At 45.0% G+C, this 17564-nt stretch overlaps 1 protein-coding gene across 1 annotated transcript in view; it reads left to right on the top strand.

Annotated features, from left to right (window-relative positions):
- The window catches only part of ofcc1 (orofacial cleft 1 candidate 1), a 67885-nt gene that overhangs the window by 40687 nt on the left and 9634 nt on the right, over positions 1-17564 (top strand). Inside the window, exon 15 of the mRNA XM_029246466.1 lies at positions 3713-3872. Within this exon, the coding sequence (XP_029102299.1) occupies positions 3713-3872 (160 nt within the window). The remainder of the gene's footprint in view (positions 1-3712; positions 3873-17564) is intronic.

Consider the following 17564-nt stretch of genomic DNA (forward strand, 5'->3'; position numbering starts at 1 on the left):
CTTGGTGCACAGCAACTGCTTTCTCTCAATGAATATTTACACATATTTTATCCGCATGGCCCTTTGCATTGCACAGCTTACCTGTACGTCTTAAAACGGATCCCGTTACCACTTTTGACACTGGGTAACGGTCATACCTAAGTAGACGTGCGCGTGGATACGCACGTGAGATGTTGCAGATATTCAAAATTCAAAGTCAAAGGTCAAAGTTGCTTTATTGTCATTTCAACCATATACAGCTGGTACAGTATACAGTGAAACGAAACACCATTCCTCCAGGACCATGGTGCTACATAAAAAAACAACAGAAAGCTACCTACAAAAAACAATAAACCCAGTAAAAAACAGAAGGTATTACCATATAATAACAAATACTATGGTCAGTGAAGGACAATGTAAATGGTAATATGCATTCGATTCATTCTTCTTTTGCAATAAGGAAATAAGGCTACTTGGGAAAATAAAAATTAAAAAATAATAACTGATTTAGTGACCGGACACAACGATATTGTTTGTGCGTGATTTTTTTTGCTTGTTGGTATTTTGAAGAAAATAACAAAACTCAGCTTTTGAAAGACTACGAAGTCTACATTGTGAAATGTGCATTTTTTTTCATTTCCGGTTTACAAAACTAAATAAGCGAAAACAAACGAGAGCAAGATTTGGTGTCCTTAAGTACAATACAGTTAATCCTTATATAGAGCTAATCAGTTTTCGATCGGGTAGCACTAAGTAAAGGCTGAAATCTAATTTATGTAAGAATGTGATTGTATTGAATGTAGGGCATAGAGCTGAGAAGGGTTGATAATTTTATGGGTTACAAATTCCTATTGGCTGTCAAGAGAAGCTGTGACACAGCGTGTGACCTATTTCTAAAAAAGCCCCGAGGCCCCACGTATAGATAGAATGAACTGTTATCCTTTTTTAATTACATTTTAGGCAGCCTTGATTCATTCCCGGCAAAATATTTTACAGATTTTTTCCATTGCAAACTTCACAAATAAAGGGTATGTGATGTGACACTGATAGCGGCGTTATTGCATTAGAATGATTACAAGGTGAACCCCTCAAATTTTATGGATATTGAAAGGGCTGCTCCACTGAATATTTTCCTTTAGACTATTTCTGTGGCCATCGGGCTTCCTGCTGTACAGAGACGGGCGCTGACCACGCGCGTCCGTTACGCGTGAACCTCGTTCCGGGGAACAATGGGTGCGGAGACGCAGCTTGGCACTGTTTGGAAATTTCATTTTAATCATCAGTCTTCAAATGCCAAAAGTGTCTGCAGCGTCCTGCACGACTGCTGTCTTGATATAAGGCTCCCGCACAACACTGAGTGCATTTTAAAACAGACATGCTGTCATCATGCATCATCGCCTTTGTGTACATTTGTTGTGATTTGCAGTTTGGTTTTGGAAACGTGCACATATTCAGTATTTATGGTACTGAGGTTGGCTGCCTTTAAAGCCTTTTTTTGTTTTTTTTTTTTTAATTTAAACTCATTCCAGCACTGGGAATTTTAGTGGTACATTCAAATCAGTGGGACAGAATACTGTCTGATTTTTTTTTAAATAAATTATTTTTTTCACCATTTCAGTGTAATTATCCTTTTTTTTTTTTTTTTTTTCCAAAATGCTATACAAACTGTGACAAATGAAATGAAGTAATTTCTTGTTGTTCTGGACTTGTTCTGAATGTGCCTTTGTAACAGTAACAATTCAACATGGTGGATTGAAATAATGTATCTGTCAGTGTTACTTCCATATTGACACAGTGAAATCCCTGCTTACATTTGGACAGATGTGCAGTTTGCAAGTGAATTTCAAATATACGGTCGTCTCAAAAAGCTGAAGTTCTGCATCTGCGTTTCTGACCATTTTACCTGTTTTTCCACATACGTTTGGCCATGTACGTTTCCAGTTGGTCGTTTTATCCGTCCCTTTACGGAATTTTGCTGTTGGCCCTTTTTACACCGACAGAACGTGAATGGGAACGTTGTCTTAATTCTCAATTTTATGCCTAGATCTCACCATGTAGAAGTGAAATAAATTCCGGAAATCAGTCTATCAGATTGCTTTTCTCATTTTCAAATAGGCCATCAAAGAGAGCCTGGAGGTTGAAGGCACATTTATACTTAATGCACAACGGCACGTCACATCATGAGCCTGAAATAATATCATCCTAGATGTCAGTGCGGACAAGACAGCTTGTTGTTGGCGCACGTTTTTGTCTGTATCCGAAAAGTTTCTGCTCCACGAAGATGTGACCTGCCCCTCGGCCCATGCCTTATGGAGTAGCGGTAGGGGGACGTGGCCTCGTACCTCTGCATGCCTCTCCAGACGTCAACGGTATGCAGGGTGTAGTAATTAAAGGGCCCAACTTACAATCAATATGCCATCACATATCTAGTCAAAGCCTTGTCAATAACCAACCAATGTCAACAACCGCTTGTCCCGAGCGGGGTTGCAGTGAGCCGGAGCCTTGCCCAGCAACACGGGGTGCGAGGCCGAAGAGGGAGGGGACACGCCCAGGACGGGACGCCGGTCTGTCGGTTGGCACCCCGATCAGGCACATCGGGCAGCAGCCGCACCTGCCGCGTTACTTCGTGAATAAATACAAATAAATCTTTTTAATTTTAATTCACGGAAGTTGTTCAAATAAGGTTAGGTCCCAAAGATTCTAGGTCTGAATCCTGCCTCCAGTTGTAGTACCTTTGAGAAAGGTACTTATTTTAAGTTTCTCCAGTAAAATTACCTAGCTGTATAAATGGATAAGTAGCTTAGCGTTAAACATAGCAGCAAGTAGCTAAACGTGACTTTTTTTCCAGAGAAAATCATCAGCTAAGTGAGTAAATGTCGAATTCCACCTAGTTAGGACTCCCGTGTTTAGTGAAAACTTCCATGTTCTGTGGACAATTTGCTCTGTCACTCGGAGCTCTTACTCAGATTTGTCCGTCACTTGGGAGAAAAGCGTCTTCTGAAGGATCAAATGAAAAATGGAAGACGATTCAGCGTAAGAGGCTCATTTATAGCACGAACCCTTAGACTCTTTCGTACACTCCGAGTGCCGCACAAGCTCCTCCCACAGTTAATCTTAAATTGTGTTTTGATGCATCAGTTTAGATATTGCAGAGGAACAAAATGAGGGCTAAATGAAATCCTTTAGCAAAATTAAAGTTTTTTCGGTTTTTTAACATTTTTTATATTTTCTGCCGCAGCAACTTCCTGCTCCGCATTTGAATTTTAATTAGAAGCGCCAGATAAAATCAAAATGACACAGTTCATTTGCTGCTGTTGGAGCTCATCAAAGGTTTACTGGGTGTTAAAGGTCAACAGAGTTGTTTGTCGAGGCTGAATAGCTGTGACACAAACATGACCGTGGCGTGATACGTGGCAGACTGGGAGATGCAGATTGCTGGGAGAGAGTATTGCTTCACATATCGCTTGTCCCGGGAAAAAAAAAAATCAAAATTCAAAATTCAAAGTACAGTTTCCACCGAATGTCTATCGCCAGCTCACCATCGTAAAGTTGAAAAATCGTAAGTTGAACCATCGTGAGTCGAGGAGCATCCGTACATACGTTTAAACCAAGTTGCCGAAATGCCAATAATTTTGCCGACACATTTACGAAGTTGGATTCGTCGGCCATCTGTGAAAAGTCGCCCTTGTTGACCTTCAGCCTTGTAATGAACGACACTTTCGTGCGATTGTAGGTTCCACAACGATGGCTGCTTGTTGGACGTCTTCCAGCGCCTGCACGGCATGGAGGGTTCCTTCTTCATCCCACAAGACCTGGAGGTCTCCAACCAGGAGCTCAGCTACATCCTCTCGAAGGCAGAGCAGTGGAGGGGCTTCGGCGGAGAGCGGCGCAAGGTCAGCTCCCCGTTGCCGAAATGATGCTCTTGAGTCCCTTCGCAAATTGTGCACGTGATGAGCGGCCGCAGGAGATGCCGCTCCCGCGCCCGAGCCCATGGATGCCGGAGATGGGGCCTAAATGGCTCTTAAAGGGAGTCTCGTTGTTAATCACCGCGCAGCGTGGTGATTATTACCTCTTTCCCACCCGCGCTAACAAAGATATTTAGCTTCGAAAGATACATCACATCACCTTATTTTATATGATTATATTTTCTTTAGTTACATTTCTGAAAGCCCAGAATTCATCTCCAAGGTCTTTAACTTCATTCTAATTAGTACAAGATAATTACCAAAACAGAAAGTCGTCGAGCGGCTTGATTATTCCGCGCAAATCAATTTCCAAAGACGTTTCATTAAAGAAGAGCGTCCGACCATCATGCACAAAGTCGCACTGCGAGAGGCCTCTTCAGACACGTCCGAATTACCCTGATTCTCCGAAATGAATATTACTACTAATAATCGTTGCTTAGCTTCATCTACAACTTGCAGAGCATGACCCCTTTGTCTGGGTGGGTGTTTTACCGTAGTTCAGGAAAAAGTGTCCTGCTCAGCGGCGCTGCAGCCGTAGCCGTCCTTGGGCTTCGAACGGCACCCTGCATATTACACGCCTGCATCCTTAACCGCTGCCGTGAGCGTGTGTGAGGGGAAAGGGGAGCTGACCGATGCGCCCTCTTTAATTCCTCGTCTATATATATAATCCCAATAATCACAAACAGACAGTACATCTCGCTTTTTCCCCATCATAGATTGTGTGTAAATATGTGTCTTCCGGTCCTGCTGACGGATCCGTTTCCTAGTTTGGGAAATGACATGTTTCTGAAACCCTCGCGCTTGCCCAGAGTTGCCTGTAAGTGGCCTTAATGCCGAAAAAAACGCTTTTGCACTGCTGGATGTACAGGTGAGCACTGAGAAAATATAAGGGGTGCGAGTCAGACCGATGTGTTTGGCTCTAGTGTCCAATAATGCAGCTTCTCATAATTAGTACATTAGTTCATGATATAAATATAAATAAATTTCTAAGACATTTTCCTAAGGAAACGCAAGCATTCGTAAATGAGTGAACGCTACATATTTTATGTCCTGGGACCGTCCTCCACCGAGTAGGGTTCTTACCGCAGCAGGAAGCCCCGCGACAGCTGTATTATACCGGTCGAAGCTACTGCCTGCGGTTCTGAAGGTCGCGGGTTCGATCCGTAGCTGTAGTACCCTTGAGCAATGTACTTACCCTCAGTTGTTTCGGTAAAATGACCCAACTGTATAAACGGGTAAATAATTGTAACCTTAACAGTGTAAGTTGCTTTGGAGAGAAGTGTCAGCTAAATGCGTAAATGTAAGCGCCATCAGGTAAGGCCTTACTGCTGTATGCAAAATTATAAATGTGTATTGTTGATATAAGAAATATTGAGGGGAAATTGCTCTTTTTTTCCTTGCCAAAGACCAAGTTACTGTGGTTGTACATGTTTGCACGAAGAACGATGTTAAACGCATTCAAAACGAAGTGACATGACGGCGGAGCCGAGCCCTCCTGCCTCACGGCTGCGTGTACCGCCGACACGCCAAGGGTCTGCACGCACACCTCCTTCAGCTCCGCTTCGGTCAGTACCACGGTATTAAATTGGTGGGTGTTTGCAGCGCAGGTCACATGGTTGAGTTTCGAACCGCGGTTGGCCATGACCCCCCCATCTGGAAGCGAGAGCAATGTGGGCGGAGCAATGGCGTGTAAGGACACACCCTTTAGCGTGGGCACGGTGAGGTGCCTCCTGTACACTGCGGTAAAGTGCTGCCCTGCGCTGACGAATTGCACTGACTCTCTCTATTTGTGGGAGAAAAAAACAGAAGGAGCTCAGCCACACACAAGTCCTATTTATTTGCGTTATGATTATTCATAACCTGTTCCGGCGTTGATTTGATTTCTAAGCAGTCTGGTTCTGGGGCTCAGCTCGGGACATCGCGCTCTCTTTCAAGTCGTTTAGTCGCCTTGGAAACAAAAATAAAACTTATTTCGTGGGAGTTTGAAGTCGTCCGGAAAGGGCCCTCGGATCGCTGTCGGCATCTCAGGTTCCGTCTTACATACATTTGCCTGCATTACAACAATTACTGCATATTTCATATTGGTCCTAATTTGCCTTTATTAAACTGATAAAATGCTAACACATTAAACACATTTGCCAGTGTGATGAAAATTTAGGGTTATTGCATTTTATGATTTTTACATTATTCAGGCAGGCAATTTTTCATTTAAATAAGATGGTCTCTGCCATTATTTCATAATTATTGTCGCAATTTCTTCATGCCAAAAAGGGTCACTTTCCCAACTCAGCAAAGGCATATCCCTATTAAACTAATTTGCCTACATGCAAATTTTTGTCATTTTTCCCTCATTAACTATTTATCATAGACATGAAAAAAATATATTCATGAAGGAGATGGGGAGCAGCCCGACAGAGCCGAAACTAATATTTTGCAACTCTAATGATTTTTTGCATCCTTAATTAGATAGAATAAGGTTGATATGATTAGGTCAGGATGTAGTGTTTTTCATTAAAAATGCATTTCAGAAACTGTATTCGAAATATGCCCTTGCAATTAAATAATGAATCCATCGTGTTTCTTATTATGGACCCAATTAATATCCAAAGGAAAGCATAATTTTAATAACAATGGGCCACAAGGCCTTTGTTAGCTCTCAAAAAAAAGGAAAAGGAACAAGAAATGATATTCACAGGTACATTTAGCATTAACCCTCTGAAAGTTTTGGGGAAACTGTATAGTGGTGTCACAATATTTCCCTGTGCTTTTATTTGAATCTCAAAATTGTTTTTTTTTTTTTTTTTTCCCCTGACAGATTTTTTTAATCCAGCCACATTTTTTTTTAGATAATTAATGAAACAAAATATAATCATCAAAGCATATATGTTTTTTTTTTTGTTCTTCAAAAAATGAACTTGTTCTTTGATTCGTTTTGAAATCTCTGGGCGGAATCAGCATGTTGAGGAAACTTTGCAGACCGAAATTCTTGACTCCTGCGCTCATGTTTTTGTTTTATGTCTCAAAGAACATGTGCAAAGTGTGTTGACTTTCAAACGTGAAAACGCAATGAAAACAAGGAAAAAGTATTTCTTAAAAATCTTGATATTTTTCCATAACCAGTTACATGCTCCTTAATTTTGAACAGATTCTTTGTGTACTGGCACACCGTTTCCCTCAAGCATGGAAACAATAAAAAATATTTGCATTAAACGGCATATCCTAATAGCCCATTATTACAAGGACAACTCAAAAAGTATCTGCAATATTAAACATCTGGCCAAATTCAAATTATAATACATACCTTTTGATTTTCCATCCTTTCAGTATAATTATTAAACTTGTTCTTTTTCACAAGACAATCACAACGCGTCCTGTGTTCTTTTATTATTTAACCGTATAATGTCGATCAGATTCAATATCGCTGCTTGTAACTTGAGTCCGGGGACGTTATTATAGGAACATTTAAACTGGCCACAGCGTTCATGAATAGGAGATAAACTGCTATATAAAATCCTGGCAGTGTAACATATTTTATGTTTTATGCGCATACCAGTTCAGACACACACACACACACACACACACACAAACACACGAGTAGACGCACAGGTTGGGCCGAAGGCCTGTGAGTGACACTCAGTCTAAACACCGGTGCTCATTTATGCCAGTGAAGCCTGTAGTAAGAAAATTATATTCCAGTCCTGTAATGAACACATTAATTATGTAAAGGCAGTGATGCAGATGGACCTAATTAATTGTCTGCTGTCACCCTCTTGATTACTCTACCTGGAAGGGAGGTGTTAATTTCTGTAATACTTAGGCAGGTATGCAAACTGTTTTGTCAGAAGGTCTTGGCGATGATGGAGGAACGGTGCGGAAAACTCTAATCTTTGCAGTTATTCATCGCAAGTTTCTCTGACATGTGTTAATAGCGGTTGATTGCCCCCGAGATGTTTTCACAACAGAGCATCGCGACTCCTGCATCGAGGTTCCCTTCTCTCCCCGTGTGTGCGCGTGTTTGTGTTTATACCTTCGCGCGTATGGGTAATGCGTGACCAGAGGCAACCTCTCGGGGAGCCAAGGTGGTTCGCAGCAATCGGGCGATGGCACAGATTGCCGCTCCGACGAGGAGTCTGCTGCTCTTCCTGGACCGGTGGGGATGTGGGTCCATCACCCGCCGTCGCAACCTTAAATGCGACTCCGAAAAGCTCTGCAGCGCCGTGCTCCGCACCCACCTACCTCGGTGCTTTGCGCCGAACAAAACGTCACGTGGTTTGAGTCGTTGAAAAATACTATGAGATGAGATTGCATTTTGAATTACGTGTGGTAATTGTCGCTTAGGTGGGTCGGGTTTTGATGGCTCACCTTTTATTTCGCATTCAGGTGAGATATTTTACACCACACCCCAGGTGAGCGGGTGATGCTGCTTCCCGAGAGGTTGTTCGTCAGTCTCCAGCCAACAGCGAAGAGGCAATGGTAGGTCTGCAGAAGAAGCCAAAGAAAGACGAGGGGTCAGTGGGGTCAGTGGGGGGTGGGGGGTGGGGGGGGGGTGATGTCTCCTGTCTGCAGTCGAGATATGGACTTGGAACTTATTTCTATACCTCACAAAAGGGTAAAAGTCAAAAGTCACCTCCTCTGGAGCCACTTCCTTTCCTCCGTAGGTCAGTCCTTCACCGCCTGCAACTTTGTATCCACCTCTTCTCCTATTGGTTCGTCGTCACTTCTGCAGGTAGCTATTAAATGTGCGCCATGGCAACCGTGGTATCAAGAAAACTAGCTGGGCTTCCATAATCCCGTGTCTGTGTCTAAACCCTTTGTGTGCTGGTCAAATACACTCCTGTTTGCTCTGAGCTGTACGTCGCCTTGGAGCCGAGTAAATGTCAGCGTAACATAGTACGTGTACTTTTACTCCTGTACTTATGAAACACGCAGCGCAGAGTGGAAGTGCCCAGCTATGCTGACATACTGGGACCTAAAGCGGTTATACATTCATACGGCCCGATATAAAATGTTTCCATAACAACGATGCCCATGTGCTCTGTTTGGGTGCCTAATCGCACACTTTCTGACCCGCTTGTCCCGTACGGGGTCGCGGGGAACTGGAGCCTAACCCGGCAACACAGGGCATGAGGCTGGAGGGGACACAACCAGGACGGGACGCCAGTCCATTGCAAGACGCTCCAAGCGGGACCCAAACCCCGGACCCACCAGAGAGCAAGACCTGGTCCAACCCACTGCGCCACTGCACCATAGCGCCCTGCCGACCAGAATATTGTGTTTAAAAAAATAAATAGAATTTGTAAATAACGGATGTTATTGTATGTATAATTTGGAGCAAGTTGGTTCTCGAGTTTTCTCTCCAACTTCCTGCATATCCGTGGGATTTGAGCTCCCATCCTGTGAAAGGTCGTGTAATTCTGACACTGAGTTGAGTACAAATTTTTGTTATTTTGACATATAATTTGTTGAAGATTAATAGTAAATCCATCCGTTCATCCAGTGTAGAGTCGCAGCGCTCCAGATCCTGATTTACGGCCACAAGTCCACCTGAAACACATGTCTTTGGGCTGTGGGAGGAAACCAGAACATCTGAAGGAGACACCGTAAAAAGGAGAGAACTCGTAAACTACACACAGAGCTGGGTTAAACCATAAATACAGGCATTAAAGCTTTCATTGTCACTGTCTAAACAAACAAACAAACAAACAAACGCACGTAGACAGACACACAGAGAAATGTGTGGCGAAGCCAGACGGAGCTGAAAAGTAACCAAGCAGTGACTCCTTCACTGGCAGGAGAGGTCACCCAGAGCCCATGTCCAACCCAGGGATGCCCCACATTGCTTCTTCAATTAAAGGGGGCTATTAGTGGACACTGCTCACAGCGACCACCCCCACCGCTAGCCCGCAGGTGACGGACGCCGGGCCGCTGCGTTTCACTCTTCAGTACGAGAAGTGACTGTAAAGTGAGCACGCGGCCGTCTCAGAAAAGGTCACGGACTTTGGCGGGCCATAAAGTGTGAAAGGCACCTTGGCTGCCTGATGGTTAAAGTCCGCTTTCCAGCGCACAGGTCTTTCAGAGGAGCGGCAGCCCTGTCTGTCTTCATCCATATCATGGGACTTCAGAGGTTAACAGCTGGAGCATAGGGCCCATTCAGATCCTAACTGGCATTTATTTATTTAGCAGACACTTTTCTCCAAAGCAACTTCCAATGAACTCTATGTAGTGTTATCAGCCCACATACCTTATTCACCGCAGTGATTTACACTGCTAGATACACTACTTACACTGGGTCAATCATCCATACATCAGTGGAACACACACACACTCTCTCTCTCTCACACACTATGGGTGAACATGAACAGCATGTCTTTGGAGTGTGGGAGGAAACCAGAGCACCCAGAGGAAACCCACACAGACATGGGGAGAGCATGCAAATTCCACACAGACCGAGCAGGGATCGAACCTACGTCCTCTCACACCACCCAGGCACTGTGAGCCGATGTGTTAAAGGTGTGTGGTGCCTTTCCAACACACACCACGGGTATTTATTGTACCGACATAAATGAAACGGACAACAGAAATGGTTTTAATGGCCTTGAGAGAACAAATGATCCATATTTCAGCAGGCAGTCGGAATCTGAGCGCGTCCCTCATAGAATGGTCATTGAATTAAGTCTGTCTCTCCGTGTGTAAATATTCTCGTTTGAGGCCGCCAACGAACGTTTAATTACATTTAGTTACAGGGGCTGGTTAATGTCTCTCCTGATTAGTCCAAAAGCTGGGATATGATTATCTCCTGATCCTTCACTAGTTTAACAATTTCGAAAATTAGAAAATTAAGTGGGCGAGTCCCAAATTGGAAAGTGAATCTACATGTCACGCGTAGAGACGTTACGCAGTTTTCTGTGAAGGTGCACTGAAGTTGGGTGGCTGCAAAAACACACATTGTGTGGTTCACATCATATGCAGTGAACAATAACGCTCTTTAGCAACCATGCCAGTTTTGGGCCACGTTCGCGAAAGCTCACTTTAGGGACCGCACTCATAAATATGTTTGCTTTAACGGTCATGGTTAATGGTCGTTAATGGTCATGCATCCGAACCCGGGTCACCCACCAATAATATTCGCCTTTGTGCAAATGACTTGTGAATATGCATTGCGAAAAGGCATACAAGGAAAAAATATTGAATTCATTCATTATTTGCAAATAAAAAGTTAAAATAATTCTGAAATAAATGATCACACTTTTACATGACACTTTTTTCTAAGGTAATTACATTGCTAAGCTTATTTACCCATTTATACAGCTCTGTAATTTTACTGGAGCAATTTAGGGTAAGTACCTTGCTCAAGGGTTACTACAGCTAGAGGTGGGATTCAAACCTGCAACCTTGGGGTCCAAAGGCAGCAGCTCGAACCACTACAATATCAGCTGTGCCTACAAATGTCTATATTGTATTTCATACATTCAGCATTAAATGACATCATCGCAAAGATAGGAAATGATGTTAAAATTTTGGCATCGCGGACATGCTGGGTTTGGGGGGAGGGGGGTGAACAGGCATGAGGGGCTACATGGTAGACTTCCCAAGTGTTTTATTAAAACATAAAGCGAAAATGTTGCAAATGAACATAATCCAACGCAAAAAAACCAGCTTCCATTTGCAAACCTGTCAATGCCTGTACGAGATCCGCAGTGCGACCGGTCGTGTCCTTCGCCGGTCTTGCGCACATCCTGTCCTGTGTATTTATTTATTGTCTTGTACTCCTGTATTGCACCGCGGTCTCTGGAAAAATGACTTTTCGTTTCACTGTATGCGAGCTATATAGAAGAATGACAATAAAAACAACCTGAACAGTCCGTTGACCACTTTGGCCACCCCTGGCCCTCGCCTCTAAATCACATCCGACCGATAACACCAGAAATGAGCAACGTGACTGAATGCTGTATTTATTTTTTCTTTGTTTTGCTGCAATGGTCTCATTCATAGCCCCTCGTAGGACGGACTTTGTCTAACGATTGCAAGCTTAGCAGCGCCATTCTGGCCTCTAACCCAGACATTAATATCTCCATTTAACTTTATTTATTTATCAGACACTTTTCTCCAAAGTGACATCCAATTAACTCTATGCAGTGCTATCAACCCACACACCTTATTCACCATGGTGACTTACACTGCTAGATACACTACTTACACTGGGTCACTCATCCATACATAAGTGGAACACACACACTCTCTCTCTGTCACTCACACACCACAGGTGAACCTGAACAGCATGTCTTTGGAGTGTGGGCGGAAACCAGAGCACCCAGAGGGGACACACACAGGCACAGGGAGAGCATGCAATCTCGACACAGACCGAGTGGGGATCGAACCCACATCCTCTCACACCACGCAGACTCGGTGAGACGGCAGCGCTGCTCGCCGAGCCGCCCATATTGACAGTATATATACTGTACAGGGCATCGGAATGCTGCGGACGGACTTTTAATTTCACCCTGATGTGTTGCTCGCCTTGTCAGCTGTCAAAACACATACAGCTGCGAGGCTCGGAATTGGAGTCACATGTTCCTCGGCTGAAGCCGTTCTCCCTTTCTCAGGCTCCACTTACCGATGGTAATGCAGAACAGACGGGCCAAATTGGATCGCTGGCGAGTGGGCAAGCCCTCTGCAGCGGGGCACGCAGTAAATAGCTGCAGCAAAGGACGCACGTCTCGTTTTGTTTTCCGGATGTTTCCAGCCACATTCTTTCTGGCTCCGACCTTTGAAGAGCGAAGAGATGTTTAAGTAGTGGTGCCCAGCGGGAGGGGAAACACAAAAAGGGCTGCGTCTTGTTTGGTGCAGTAATGGTCCAAATCGGAAGGGGCTCTATAACTACCATCTGAGTGGAAACACTGAACACGCTTTAACAACACTGGCAGTAAAAAGGAAACATGGTGATTTTACCCCTCGCATCCATGTGGTTGTTATCCGACTTGTGGTCCATCTGTACGGTGTAACCCTAGCTGAGGAAATAGTTATAACCGCACCTGGTGCCGTAAACCGGATAAAGCCGAGCGAAGGCTCGTCCGCGGGAGGCGGCGGACGGTGCGTCTCCGAGGGCCCCGGACCCGGGAGACGGCCGACGCTCTCCGTCTTCGCGAGACGCGTTCTTTTCCGGCACCTTTCAATAGGTTGACCTTGAAGTCATCCAAGGGCCCACAGGGCTGGGGATGAGACATGAGTCTGCTATAAAGGTGGGACAGCGAGAAAGGTGGACTCCGCCTGAGCTCTATCGGTATTAAATCTCTTATCTGACTGTAAGCTTCCAGCACCGACGGGAGGGATGTAGGCAGAGCTGCCAGCTGATCCACATCGCGGGGAAAGACGTTGCTCACGGTCAGATTGTTTCCGACGTCCTTCTCTTCAGCTGCGCCGGGACGATCGGCGTCGCCTTCTGCCCATCACAGCAGATTAAGCGAAAATGGCTTTTTTTTTCTGTTTGTTTTGCTTTTGCTGTTTTCCAGTACAGATGCGTGCATTAAAAAACAACGAAGGCTAATTGAAAACATGCTCCGGCACTTTCATTACGGCCCTCGCCGGCGAAAAACAGTCCGATCGCGGCGAACGGAAATGAAATCACCGTTGCTAATTTGAACAATAAACTCTTCATTCCCCAGACGTCGCCACAACAATGCGCGGTTTATTCTTGTTGCGTTAACCCTGTGCTACGTGCATTCGGGTTTCTTTTAACGCTGGATTTTGATTTAAGCCACCAGTTTAATTGCAGAAAACATGGAAACAACAAGTCAGTGTGAGAAATTCCTTTTCCTCTTTTACTGAAGAGGCAGGACTTCGGGACAGTAACATTACACTGGTGCATTGATGACATTTACCTTTATTTACTTAGTAGACACTTTTCTCCAAAGCGACTTCCAATGAACTCTGTGTAGTGTTACCAGCCCACACACCTTATTCACCGCGGTGACTTACACTGCTAGATACACTACTTACACTGGGTCACTCATCCATACGTCAGTGGAACACACACACTCTCTCTGTCACTCACACACTATGGGAGAACGCAAACACCATATCTTTGGAGTGTGGGAGGAAACCAGAGCACCCGGAGGAAACCCACACAGACACAGGGAAAACATGCAAATTCCACACAGACTGAGCAGGGGTCGAACCCATGTTCTCTCGCACCACCCAGGAGCTGCGAGACAACTGCAGTAGACAGTACCACCGGGATATATTTAATGGTTTTCTCAAAAGCGACATACATTGTCAAGGTATTTACAAATGGGTAATTTTACTTGAGCAATTTACGGTAAGTACCTCGCTCAAGGGTATTACAACTGCAGGTGGGGATCAAACCTATGACCTCTGGAGCCAAAAGCAGCAGCTCGAACCACTTCACTACCAGCTGCCCCCCACTGTCTCCAGCTGATAAAGAAGAAGACGACTGTACATTATGAATATGTTCATCTTTAATATACGTTCAGAGCACCAGTAGATGAAGTTGAATTCTCTTAACATTTGGATACAGACAACGGGGCCCTTTCCTCTTCACTCTGTTACTTCTGAGTTTGTGTCCTGGGTGAAATGTGTGCTATATTTACATCTTCCAACAGTGTAAACAGACATTTTGCAGTGATTATAAATGGAGATTAGTGACAGTGGATTAAACATATCTTTTCCAGGATCATGATGAATACAGATAGTATCTCTACTTAATTTATACAAATACAGACACCCACAGTGTCTTTGTATCTGCTTACAGTTCATAAAACCAACGCTACAAAATGACAATAGACATATGTGATATTTCCCGTGGGGCAGCACAGTGAGAGGCTGTGGCTTAAATCCCCGCTCAGTCTGTGTGGAGTTTGCATGTTTTGTCTGGGATTCCTCCGGGTGCTCTGGTTTCCTCCCACAGTCCAAAGACATGCTGTTCAGGTTCACCAATGGTGTGTGAGTGACAGGGAAAGTGTGTGTGTTCCACTGATGTGTGGATGAATGACCCAGTGTAAGTAGCGTATCCAGCAGTGTAAGTTACCACGGTGAATTGGGTGTGTGGGCTGATACACTGATACTAATACACTGCCCCTCACTGCGCCGTCAGACTGGTTTTCATTGTGCAGGTGGACGCAAGGCGCCGTTTCCCTGCCTCGACATTATCGCCACGCTCATTTCTGCCACGTGATTAATGTCACGCCCTTATGTAATAGCGCGGTAAAGCGAGCCAGTGCTGAATTCCAAGGCGAATGGGCTGTGACCGACCATCCAGGGTCCACCAAACGCCGGTCCGGCGTCCCCTTCTCAACTCCTGGTGTCTCAGTAGGTGGCACCAGGGCTGGCGCAGAGAGGCGAACCGTAGGCCTGGATCGGGGTACCAGGCTGCCAGAGCAGCTGAGCGCACCACCCATGTACCCTGGCTCGGGCCCATACGTCGGACTGACACATGAATAAACGGAGCCCCGAGCCCAGCCCCCCCGACCGGACGAAATTCAAATGCACCTGTCAGCGTGATGAAGCACCGGCCCGCAGGGCAGCATTGTTTACATTTTCACTCCGGTCGTCGCAAAAGGGAGACTCTAATTATTTTCCCCACTGTAAATTAAAGCCAAGTGGGACAGAACTGAGGAACCAAAAAGGGATCCCAGCGGAAAGCGGCACTATATATAAATTGTGTTCGGGGACAAGGGAATGGGAAGGGGGAGGGGCCGGCAGGGTGCCGCTCAATAGGAAGGTCAGCAGCCTTTGTCTTGATGAAGGGGAAGAAAGGAGGGACGCAGAAGAGACGCGACACACACACGACGCTGCCAAGTCCAGCGGTGCGCTCGTCACACACTGCGGTGGGGCACACCCAGACTTGCGGAATGCATTATGCCCACCTTTCATACGTGATAATGTGGCAGAATTGCGGGGAATTATTTTCCGCGACTTGAGAGACAAAATGTAATTAGTTCAAAGGAGCCTGAAATTTGGAAGGTACAGCGAGAGAGCAGGGTCGCTGTGGGAGGAGTCTGTATGCAAATGAGAGTGAGTTAGTGCTGGCGGTGCTGAGGACGACACTGTCGTGAACACGGGGATGAGTGTATGTTGACTCTGGTGCTGGTGGAGGTGATGCTGCACTTCACTATACTCCTTTGCTCTCAAATAAAAAATTAAACTGATCCAGCAGTTATTTTTAAAAGCCTCCATCAAAGATGTGCTGTTAATCATAATCATTAATAAACTAACTAGCAAATCACAGAAGTTTTTATTTATTTGAACCTCGTTCACCAAACATCCTTTTTTTTTTTTTTTATTACATCTGTGGGTTTACCTGACACTTTCCTCCAAAGCAACTTTTGTCTTATTGGGGATCATTTCCATAGATGGGTGTTGAACTTCAGCAATATGTTTTATTTACACTGGTTATATTTCATTGTTTCATCATGAGCATATTTTTACCTGGAGTACCACACCAAGCGTCGTGCAGTTATTTCACGTTTCGCAATTATTTTTTTAAGTCATTTGTATCTTCAGTAGATGGGGCGTGTTGGTGCGGCGGGCTTGACTGGGTCCTGATCTTCGCCGGGTCTAGGGTTTGAGTCCTGCTTTGGGTTTGGGACAAGCAGTTATAGACATTGTGTGTGTGTGTGTGTGTGTGTGTGTGTGTGTGTGTGTGTGTGTGTGTGTGTGTGTGTATCTTCAGTCCTGTGATACACAAATGCACCTGTAAACACTTCTATAAATGCATTTATGGAAAGTCCAATAGTCTATTTATGAGGGATGGCACAGTGGGACAGCGAGTAACACTGCTGTCTCACAGTGCCTGGGTGGTGTGAGAGGACATGGGTTTGATTCCTGCTCAGTCCTGGTGGAGTTTGCATGTTCTCTCCGTGTCTGTGTTGGTTTTCTCCGGGTGCTCTGGTTTCCTCCCACAGTTCAAAGGCATGCTGTTCAGGTTCACCCATAGTGTGTGAGTGAAAGAGAGAGAGTGTGTGTGTGTGTGTGTTCCACTGATGTATGGATGAGTGACCCAGTGTAAGCTGTGTATCTAGCAGTGTAAGTCACCGTGGTGAATAAAGTGTGTGGGCTGACAACACTACGTAGAGTTCTTTGGAAGTTGCTTTGGAGAAAAGCATCTGCTAAATAAAGAAATGCAAATGAGGGATTGGACCTCCCCTGTCTGTGAACTTGAGTGAATTCTAAAAGAAGACCTGAATATATATCCTTTGTTCCTAATATTCATAAAAGAAAAAGCTGTGAAGAGACTGAAATGAGACAGGTGAGATGTGAAAATGCACATACTGCTCTCAAATCCGCGGCAGAAATGGATGGTACGTGTGGTTATTTCCCTTGGACGTGATCTATCTGTGGTGAGCAGGTTGATGGAGAAGCGCTTGATCGGGTTGAACCCTCATACTGTACATTTCACTATGTTTATTAAGTGCTGTAAGGAGCTCAGCACTGGAAGTCACTTTGGAGGAAAGCGTCACATTAATAACTGAATAAATGTAAATATGAGCTTTGTGGGACGTGACAGAGACAAGCTGAGCTTCTGTCTGCAGGGGGTCTCGCACCCCCCTCCCTCCGGGGCCGCCGCTGCGCCCGCGAGAGCTCCGCCCTCCAGTGCAGGGGCCC

The sequence above is a fragment of the Scleropages formosus genome, chromosome 19 (assembly GCF_900964775.1).
Source record: "Scleropages formosus chromosome 19, fSclFor1.1, whole genome shotgun sequence".
Lineage (NCBI taxonomy): Eukaryota > Metazoa > Chordata > Actinopteri > Osteoglossiformes > Osteoglossidae > Scleropages > Scleropages formosus.